At 42.5% G+C, this 11,083-nt stretch overlaps 1 protein-coding gene across 2 annotated transcripts in view; it reads left to right on the forward strand.

Annotated features, from left to right (window-relative positions):
- The window catches only part of LOC109437996 (contactin-associated protein-like 3), a 193,858-nt gene that overhangs the window by 31,360 nt on the left and 151,415 nt on the right, over positions 1-11,083 (forward strand). For both annotated transcript variants that reach the window (XM_019717553.3, XM_019717554.3), the window contains exon 3: positions 9,273-9,466. In XM_019717553.3, the coding sequence (XP_019573112.3) occupies positions 9,273-9,466 (194 nt within the window). The remainder of the gene's footprint in view (positions 1-9,272; positions 9,467-11,083) is intronic.

The following is an 11,083-nucleotide window of genomic DNA, read 5'->3' on the forward strand; positions in this document are numbered from 1 at the left end:
CATTGAGTGTATTTCCTCAAAACACAGACTGTTATCTGGTGGTGCAGCCAGGAAAGGTTGTGTCTAATACTCTAATGCAACTAATGGCTGAGTATTTTAGAAATTATTCTCAGCATTAAGATTCAATATCTCAATGTAGGAACTACAATTACTAGTACAAGTTACTACTGTAGGTTTTAGCAAAATAAAACTGATTTGAACTTAGTATGGCTATCAGATACTTAAATGTTTTTTTATAGTATGGGACAATATCCCAAATAGGATATGATATAAAATTCACTGGTTTTTAACAGAGAAATGCTAACAAAATGTATTGAAAGAGTAAATAATAATTTTAGATATCTAACAGTACTTGAACTCCTGATATAAATCAGAATATTACATCAAAATGTTTGATGCAAGTCTTATAATAGTGAACTTTTCACTCCTGTTTTTAACAAAATCATAGTTTTTGTATATTCTTATCTTTTATTCATAGTCTACGAGTCTGATAGAACTGGCCAGTTTAACCAAACACTAGAGCAATTCAAATCACAATGAAGAGCTTGCAAACCAGATTTTTATAAAGGCCTAAGAATGTACTGGGAAATCTTCGCCTCTGGACTTCAGATTTTACATTCTGTTTGTCTGTCTTTCCTAAAAGTTTTTAGATCTACTAGAGCCAGTACATGTCCTGTTTTTCAGCCACCATTTGTTCTGATTTTTTTTAACTAAATGATCCTACAGATGCATCCAGGCCCTGAGAGCCGTGGACAGGCCATCTTCATAGCATGCACGTGAAACATGGCTGTGCACTGTCGCACAGAGCATGGAGCTTGGTGGCCATGGAGCTTTGTTAACCACAGCTCGGGTAAAGGCACGATTGTGGCATGTGGGGGGACTGGGTGGTGCAGATGCTGCCGTGCGGTCATCTCAGGGAACGCCGCACATAGCCCGTCTGCTTGGATTCTCCCACGGCCCTTTGCCAGCTCCAGAGTCTTCATGTTCCCACTGTGGAGCTTGAGGTGCTGGGTGAGACCAACCAGGACAAACCCAGCATGTTTTCAGTGGTGCCAGCAACCTTCAGGGAGACAGTATTGTCAGTTATTTTTGTCTATCAAGTAGCCCAAATTATAGAATTACCCCAGAATAAGGTGATACTCAGTCCTTTTCAGATACAGTAGCATACAGTAGCCTCTTTTGGATGGGTGAGTACCTTCCAGGGATGCTCAGATTTCTTTGTGTTTTTCCGCCTTCTTTCAGACACAGTATTTGGGTGTGTGGGATGGGCTCGTGGCTCCAGGTGCTGGTTGGTGGCAGGGCTCCCGTGTTTGATCTCAGTTAACTGCCATCTGCTGAGAGGGTAATTTGTTATTTCTTAACCCTGTGGGTTACTTGGCATCTGCTCCTGAAGCCTGTGGGGGGTAGACCTCTTGGTCAGGCTATATTCCTAGAGGACAGGTCATTGTCCCTTATGGAATCTGTCACATGTCACTTCCTGCCTTCTTGAAGTCTGACTGCATCTCATTTGATTTCTAGCTTGAGCTCAGGCTGTAACCGGGATGATAGGTTTAATTTGTCCTTGCCAAGGTGACCTTCTGTCAGATCTAGTCAGATTGCAGCTAACTCCTCTGTCCCACTTGATGGCCTGAGGGATTCTGGGTCACCATGCCAAGGGGGAAAAGAGCACCAGATGGTTTTGTCCTGGCAACTTAGGCCCAGAAGTGGCCTATTACATTTTATGATGCTGAGACCTCATCCTTTTTACATTCACATTATAATACTGTATTTTGTATAATAGGTAATCTGTACATGCCTCTTTTTATCCAAGGCTCTCATAGTGTGCTTACAAATTGTAATGAATTAAGCTACATAACGTCATTAAAGAAAATGTAAATGTTACCATCAATGGAATTTTTTCCTCTAGAGGGTTTTGGCTGACTGAGTAATCATAAATGGATAGATAATTTAGTTTTGATGGTTTTATCTCTGAGCATCTCACCCTTGCTTTTCCTGACATGATTCTACACAGTACTATATTAAAAACAAACAAACAAAGGAGGTGTTGCCTGAAGAACAGCAGTGGAGCACTGGTGGGAGGAGTGATGGGTTCCTTCCCAGGCAGCCTGGCCCCGCCCCCCATCTGTACACATCAGAGGGAGATGCTGCTGTTCTGACTGGCCTTGAGATGACCCGCGAGGTAGGTGTTCTCAATAACCCAGGCTGCCTCTGCCCGATGCACAGTGATGCGTCCATAAAATGAGACCAGATCCTGGAGCCGCACTCCTCATAAACATGGCGATTTTATGGGATATGAACAGATAAGCTCAGTCACACATTTTATTCAGGCATGAATCAGGTATTGACTACCTGTTCAGAATGTTTATAGGCTCTCGGGGCAATTTTTGTTTTATTTCTAAAGTGAGAAATTAGCAGTCATCTCTCATATTTGTCAATGCAGAACTTCAAACAAATGAGAGCTGAAAAACCTCAGATCAACTCAGATCTGACTGCCTCTACTATATGTTCCTTTAAAACTTGGTCACGAGTGTATGTGGGAAAAGCAAAGCAAATCACATGGGATCAATAGATTTTTGTTTACATGATGAAGAAAGAGCTGCAATAGTGAATGTCAGTGCTTTGAACTTGAACTTATTCCTGGGGACACTGCACACAGATCTTTAGGGAGTTACCCGTGACTGGTCACAAGGTGCTTTTTTTTCCGTCAGTGTCACTGGCATTTAATGTGAATCTCAAATTGATCAGGATATACGTATTATTTATTTATTTTTGAGTTGTTAATTTATAAAGCCGTTTTGGACATTTTGGACAGGAGTCCTGTGTATAATCAGGCAGCCATGTGTGACTTTTTCCTGTGGATGCACTTTGTGGGAGGCTGCCCTCCTCCTTGCTCAGGCTGCCGGCAGGTGCAAGGAAGCACAGCCAAGGGGAACCAGAGCTTGTCTGGCCGTTCTCAGGCAGGGTTTCTGCCTTTTCTACAACCTGAGAGCCAGAAATACTATATGTAGACAGCTGGAATTACCTCCTAAGAAATCAGAGCTGAAGCAAATATTTAAATTCCCCTCATCAACATAAGCAGGGTCTAACAAAAGTTTCAGCATGGCAAGCCCAGAGGTCAGTGAGGGGAGGACGTCCACAGAGCCCCACCTCACCCACCAGCTCCTCTTCCTTGGGGACACTTGTCATCTTTCAGGAGGAAAGCAGGATGGGCTCCTGATTCCCTCACCTTCTTCCCACTCAGAAGTTCTGGGCCCCACCTAGAACTTTTAATGACTCTTCTGCGAATTAAGACGCCTGTGAGTGAGGAAAGAAAGACACATAGCTACCACATTTCCCCAAAAATAAGACTGGGTCTTATATTAATTTTTGTTCCAAAAGACGCATTAGGGCTTATTTTCAGAGGATGTCTTATTTTTTCATGTGCAACAATCTACATTTATTCATGTACAAAAATCTACATTTATTCAAATACAGTCATGTCATCTTCTTCTGGAACGTCATCATAACTCTCCAAACCCCAAATTCCGGCTTGAATTTCTTGCGCCTCCAGTTCCTGTAGAACCATTGGCCCCAATCTCTCATGTCCAGCAACAGAGCTCTCCTTAAATGAGCACTTCCTGTCCGTGTAGCCTGCTCGTAGTGCATTGGCAACACAGCTGTCAGTGATTTTATCCCATGAATTCTTCACCCAAGTCACCACCTCTTGCAGGCTAAGCTTCACAAAGTTTCCACGCTGACTTCTCTCCATTCTATTTTCAATGTAGTCATTGATTTCCATGCGCAAATGGTCCTTGAATGGATTGTTCATTGCAATATCGAGAGTCTGGAGATAGGCAGTCATTCCTGTGGGAATCATTATTTGATCTATTATTCTCTCTCCAAGGAAGTTCTTCATGTCTTTAGGGTGGTGAGTGCTGGCTGAATCCCAGACTAGCAGACCTCTTTGGCCACCTTGCAGAACAAGTGGCAGCATGAAATAGACCCACTGCCTTATAACTGCTTGTGTGCACCAGGCTTTTTTGGATTCAAGAACATAAATGCCTGAAACACGTTCAACCTTATCTTTCTTGCCCTTAGTGGTGATAGGAGGTGGGGCTTTCTTTCCATCCAGAAGAATTGCCAAAGTACAGGTAACACGTTCACTTTCGTACCAGTGGAGGAAATGTAGATTGACGAAGCACCCCTCTGATCAATTGTTGTTTGAGATCCTTGGCCCATAAACACTGCAGTTTCATCCATAGCAATCATGTTGGAGAGTTGGTATTTAGAAAAGTCGATGCCATAACAAAGGACTTGAATGCAAGTGCACGTTTAATAACTTCAGTATCTTCCAGCTTGACCAGTGTTTTGATGTTCTTAGAGACAGTTCATATAGCTGAAGGAAGCCATCCAGCTAGTGTTGTGATGCTTTGAATTCTTCTGGGGATATTTCTAACTGTGGTGCCATTGCAAGGGCAAATGCTTGCATATCAGCCCTGTGCACAACCAAAGCCTTTGCTCTCCTGTCAGCAATCCATTCACAGGTGATGTCTTCCAGCTCAGAAAGTAATGGTTGCTGACCTGATCCACACTTGCGCTTCTCAGCATTTCCTCGATCACCTGTTGACTGAGGTTACCGTACTCTGCTCACCATTTTCGGACCATTCGGAGATCCAACTTCTCCTCTTTGCAGAAAGCCTTAAGATTCTTGCTCCGGGAACCCTCCACAATTCCTTTCTTGTACTTGGTAGAATAGCTCTTTCTTTTTGCACTTGTCTGGGGGTGAGAATATTATTCCCTTTAAATCTACCATTAAATCAAGTGTTAATTGAAGACTTACGAGACAGGTGTGGCAACAAAAATGATGACAGTTAAGAATGATGGTCCACACAAAAGGGATGAAAAATTGCAGGCACCAAAATTCAGAAAATGTTTCTCTATTTCACATGAGTGCAATAAGTACGTCCGTTACAGCACATGATGTACTGAATTATGAAGATTCATATTAGACTCAACCACGTCCGTTCATTATCAAGTGCGCACGTTATTCGTGTGTTGTGTCTGTACTCCGATTGGTCATTTGGCAATAAGTCTCAAGTTCATCTGTTTACATAGGTGTTTACCTCATGTCCAAAGGCGTCCGCTTGGGTATTTACAAATAATTATAATTTATATTGTCATTTATTTTAAGTACTAATGTCAATAATATTTATTTATATTTAATTATATATTAATATTATTTTATAATTCAATACGTCTGTCATGTGTTGCAACGGACGTACTAAAGGCGTCTGTCTGGCTAGCTGACGGTCTTAACTGGGGCTTATTTTTGGAGTAGGGCTTATATTACAAGCATCCTGAAAAATCACACTAGGGCTTATTTTCCGGTTAGGTTTTATTTTCAGGGCAATACGGTAGGTGAGATTTGAGACAATGTAATAACGATCTTGGAGGGAAACTTCACTTGACGACAGTTTCAATTTAGCCATATAGTCACTTGGTATGTAGATGCTCTCATGATGGGTGGGGGTCTGTTCACTTCAAATAAACCCCCTTGACTTTTGCTCCTTTGGTATCTGTGTTCTGGGACACGTTGAAACTTGAATAAGGCATGAGCTTCTGTTACTTTTCACCTCTGGGTAATTTCCGTCTCTGCGCAAAGCCAACAGTCTTTATGACAGTGCATGCCACGTGGCCACCAGGAGCAGTGGTCATTGTCAGCATGATCAGTGGCCAGAGTAATTAGGGCCCCAGCAGGGAGCTTCCTGTTGAGCCTTTTCTCTCCCCAAAGGAGTGTCACTGTCTGTGTCTGAGCTGATCAATCACACGGCAATAACTAGAGACAGAAACCTTCCGATATAGCTTCCAATATCAGTATAAAAGACAACCTGGTTATCCAGAGCAAACAATGCTGAATAACTGCGGGGATGTATTCTTAGAGGGGTAGAGAATGATGAGGGAGCTAAACTTGAATAAAATATCCTCACAAGAACTAAAGTGACTGCAAAGCAGAGACCTGCACCAGTCCCGCCGGCTGGGTGTGGGGAGGAATTGTGAGGCTTTGGCAGGGTCCTGAGCACATTACACACGCATGTCATTGTCTCACCTTTATCTCGTATAAAGTGGCAGGCACCAGCCGTTCAGTAATGAGATGACCGAGATGTACAGCACCCTGCTGCGGGCCCTCTTGCCTCTGGAAGCAGCGGCTGGTCCATGACAAGTGTATGGTGGGGAGAGTGCCAGGTGCTTCACAGGGCTTGTTGTGCTCTCACTGCTGCGCTAGTGGGTACCTGTCACACTTTCCTTAAGAGCAGGAGGGATAGTTTGTGTTTGGTGACATCCCTGGCTCTGGATCCTGGTTCCATGCAAGTTGGGCTCTCTGGAGGTGTTTTCCTTTGTGTAAATTGTGATGCTTTATTCAGCTAAGGGGCTGTGGAGGAAGAGAGGCAGGTGGCAGAGGAGAAAGACAGTCTACGGTGCGGGAAGCAGAAACGCTGGGGTGGGGCAGGCGCCTTGCTTGTGGGTTAAATATTGGTGACTCCAAAACAGTAATTAGGAGCCTCTGGCACTATTTCAGGGTGTTGGTTCCCACATGGAGTTTACAAAAGATCAGAGGCATTTAGCAGCACAAGCTGACCAGTTTAAGAACCACGGTCTTCACTGCTGGCTTGTTGAGCAGCTCTGCTCCAACCCCTGCTTCTAACATTGTCAGTGTGCTCTGTTCCATTCTGTTTTCCCTTGCACGGCATGGTCGCCACACCAGTCGGTCAGCTGTCTCGTGCACCCTCTCGGTCCTTAAGTTGTGTTTGTGTATTTCCCAGTCTGTACATTTGACATTTTATGAAATGTTAGAAAAATTAGTGCATGCCCAGCAGCTCCTGTCACCACCTAGCAGGGGACTGGGGATTACCACAGCTGCCCCATAACACAGGGGGTTCTGAAATTTCATGACTTTATCAGATTTCCTAGTTGATCAGATAGTTGTAGTACTTCCTCATCACAGATGAGGGATGGGAAATGGTCCAGGTCGATTGCCTACAGGTGTTCAAGGCTGGGTGGCAGAGAGCTAGCTGCACCTGTGGGAGAGGCTGGTCCCAGGGCCACATGGTGGAGATGCACCGGTACCTTTTACTCCGCTGTGCTCCTGTGCACAGGTGGTACCCTGTTAATGCTGACTCCTGGCTTTGAGAAATTAAAAATGGCTGAGAAAGATTGTGAAATGCAAAAAAAGTGTATCAGAATATTTTTAGAACTTTAATACTAACAACTAGGACCAAAACAGGACATTTAGTAATTTCTCAGAGACTTAAATGGACTCATAAAATTTCAAATGTAGAACCTTCAAGTTCAAACGATCAGCTAAATGCCAACACCTACTTTTTAACTTTTGGGGGGCAGTAATTATAAAGTATGGGCAGGTGCAGGGTAATATGCTACCTCGGTCTGTGAGTTCAAGCCCAGCTAGAACCCAGAAGGACTTCCCATGTATCAAATGTTAGATGGGACCCTGGACAAAACAGTAGAAGTTGGCAGGAAGGTGTTGGGTGAGAGCTAAGATTGTCATCTAAGACAAAGAAAGACTGAGAAACTGTCACAGGTTGGAGGACTCTAAGGAGACACAGTGACTAAATGAAATGTAGGATCCTGGAACAGAAAAGGGTGTTAATGGAAAAGCTGGAGAAATCAAAATAGAGTCTGTCATTTCTTTAATATTGTACCAGAATTAATATCTTAGTTTTGATAACTGTACTGTGGTAATGTAAAATGTTAAGAACAGGGAAACTGGATAAAAGGTAGTTGGGAATTCTCTATACCACCCTTGCAATTCTTCTGTAAATCTGGAATTATTTCAAAATGTGAAGTTAAAAAATGAATTACAGAACAACCAAAATTGCAGCGCACTTAAGATTCTGGATCAAAGGAATAGATACTCTGCTTATGGTACACTGAAAGGAAAATGTTGAGTATTCGCACAGAGATTTAATGCAGAAAATGAGGAAATCTTGGAAAGAATTTGGGTTCTAAGTAACTTGTAAGCTTTAGATTTTACTAAAGGTTGTGCTGTTAACAGAGGAAGCAGATGTGCCACCTCCAAGTGATGTTTCCGTGTCCCGGTGTGAGTGCCCACTCCCCTTTCCCGTGAGCCATCTGGTAATCCAGTCACACACTTCCTGACATAGACGCCCCACTGCGCTCAGTCCTAATGGCTTTAGTAAACAGGGCATGGGTGTCAGGAATGGCTCCAAATGAGAAGATAACCAATGTTATCAGAAGTGTCAGACCTTGTTAGCAGAGCTTCAAGTTAAGTGTCAGAATAGTGGGGGGAATGTTTTTTAAAGCTAATTTTGTCATATTAGGGATTGTTTCCAAAACACTATTGTTTTCTAGATATGGCTAATTATCAAAATATCAGGTTCAGAATGCTTGTCAAATTTAGTTCCCAATTTTCATATTTTATATTAATTTAAAATTAGACAATTCAAGTTGATAAATCTAAGTCTAAATTCAACACTCATGTTTTTATTACACTGGAAGAACAAAATATATCAGCGATACATCCTCAGATGCCCTTCATTCTGCTGTATCTCACAAAGCACAGGTTTCTCCTCTGCACCTGTTGTCTTGAATCCCCGAGGAACTACTTCTCATCCACTGGATCCAAGCTCTCTCCCTCCCTACTGCCCTCTCAGAATGCTCTGTCCCTGCACAGAAACCCCCTTCACCTCCGCCCCTACCACATTGCTCTTGGAGTTGTTCCTAGAACTGTGTACTTCTCTCCGAGTCTGTCAGTACCGTGAGCATAGGGGAATGCCGTAACAGCTCTGTTAGCCCAGCACTCAGCACTGTGCTTCCTAATGTCAGGAATCCAGAATTAAGGTTTTCTAGTCCCTCCATGGTCTGAGTATTTCCTTTGTGTCCATCCAACAAAGGGAAGTCATGAATGAAGGTCAGTAAAAATATGACTTCCAAGCACTGATGTGATGGCATGATGTGTGGTGTCCACCTGTCGCATTAAGGACTTCATGTAGTTGTGGGACCCTGGACCCTCAGGGAGTCAGGAGTTAGGAGCTAAAAACTAAAGCATTTAGTGTAGGCTTCATCCATTTATACTCAGTCTGTGTTCTCATTGTGTGTGGGTGTGTGTGTGTGTAATTATGAGGGGTTAGATATTCCAGAGTTTGAAACTATGCTTTGTACAAGTTTCCCTTATGTTCACATTCTTATAAGCTAATATAGATTTAAAATTTTTCTTTCTCCTTACCATTTTTTCTTGTTTCTGTTTCCACAAAAAGGAGCTGGTGGCTGGACCCCACTTGTATCAAATAAATACCAGTGGCTGCAGATTGACCTTGGAGAGAGAATGGAGGTCACAGCTGTGGCCACCCAGGGAGGATACGGGAGCTCCGACTGGGTGACCAGCTACCTTCTGATGTTCAGTGACAGTGGGAGGAACTGGAAGCAATATCGGCGAGAAGAAAGTCTCTCGGTATGTTTCTTTACTGAAAAGCAGTCTGTCACCGTATGAACTATGTCAATTAGTGCATGTTGCAGCAAACCTATCAGATCATATATAGAAATGGAGCATCCTAAATTGCTTGAAAATGTTTTCGAGTGAATGTAAGACATACAACATTTTAAAACACGTTCTCCATGTATAATTTATGAAATAAGTAAAACAATTAGTAACTTATTGAAATATGGGAAAGTCTTCCCATTATTCCTTTAAACCGTCTAGGGAATAAATAAGTCACACAAAACCTACTTTATTTTTGTTCAGTAACACAGTAGTTTGAATTGCCTCAGCATTGTTTAATAAAGTAAATTCATTCTTCTATGTCCTCTGGTTATGTGAGATTTTGGGAAAACCCGAACATTTAAAAATACATGTAGTGGAGAGTGTCCCTGTGGAGGATGTGATGAAGGACACAAGTGCTGCCCCCCAGGACCTCGGGCACCGTGTGGCCCCTTGTAATTCATGGGCCCTAGATCTCTGGGATCCTCGGCAGTCATCACTGCTTTAAATGACAGCTGACCCAATAAATACCTGTATTGTTTCCGATCCGTGGTTGGGTCTGTGGATGTGGAGGGCAGACTGGGTGGACAGGTACCGTTTTACATAGTGGACTGAGCATCTGTGGGTGTGGGTGTCCCTGAGGGTCCTGTAACCAATTCCTCGTGGATACCAGGACATAACTATAGTTTCTGGGGAATCCAAAGTTATATGTGGGTTTTTGAGTTGGAGTGGGATCGGCGCCCCTAACCTCCACTTTATTCAAGGGTCAACTGTACTTTGCATCAGTGACATAGTTCCTGCTTTTGGTTGCATATCCATGCTTCTCTTAAAAGATTTAAATTTTGTTTGCTTAACTTTTTGAATATTAAAATATTTGTAATCACTTATGTAGCTACCATTTTATACCTGTAAATCACAGTCTGCTCTGAATGAGAAGCTCTCAGAGTACAGTGCTGCGTGCGAGCATCTGTGTAGTGTTTGCAGTAGTGTGGTGGGGGTGGGGTGCTAATGGAGGGGGTGTGGCCTGAGGATTGGCCAGGTAGATATGAAACTACTTTGTTCTTGTTATTCAAAGTGGTTTAGATGATTGCCAAGGGCTGTGGGAAGGGGACTGAGAGTCAGTGTTTAATGGGGACAGAGATTCAGTTTGGGAAGATGCAAAGTTCTGGAGATGGATGGTGGTGATGGTAGCACAACAATGTGATTGTTAATGCCACAGAACTGGACAGTTAAAATGGCTAAAATGGTAAATTTTATGTTAGGTGTACTTTACCACAATAAAAAAATACAGTTTAGCTTCCATTTAATTAAGTCTATTGTGTAACTTTTAAAAAATTTTTTTCTTAATTGCCATGGTAAGAGGAAAAGTATCAGCTAAAAAGTCATTACTTCCTAGCACATTGCATGTCTTCCTAACACAGACAACAAAATGATATTTGTTGGGTATCAACCTGCCCTCATTTGAATTTTCTTATAACCCTGTTGCTTATTATAATTTAATAGATTGTGGTCTATTTAATTGTTTATCTCCGGAACTCTTAATAATTCATCAGTAAATGTTGATGTAGATTGAATCAAGAAGAGCTAGTT

Source organism: Rhinolophus sinicus, chromosome 16, assembly GCF_057876585.1.
Source record: "Rhinolophus sinicus isolate RSI-liver-muscle chromosome 16, RSI-T2T, whole genome shotgun sequence".
In the NCBI taxonomy this organism is placed as follows: domain Eukaryota; kingdom Metazoa; phylum Chordata; class Mammalia; order Chiroptera; family Rhinolophidae; genus Rhinolophus; species Rhinolophus sinicus.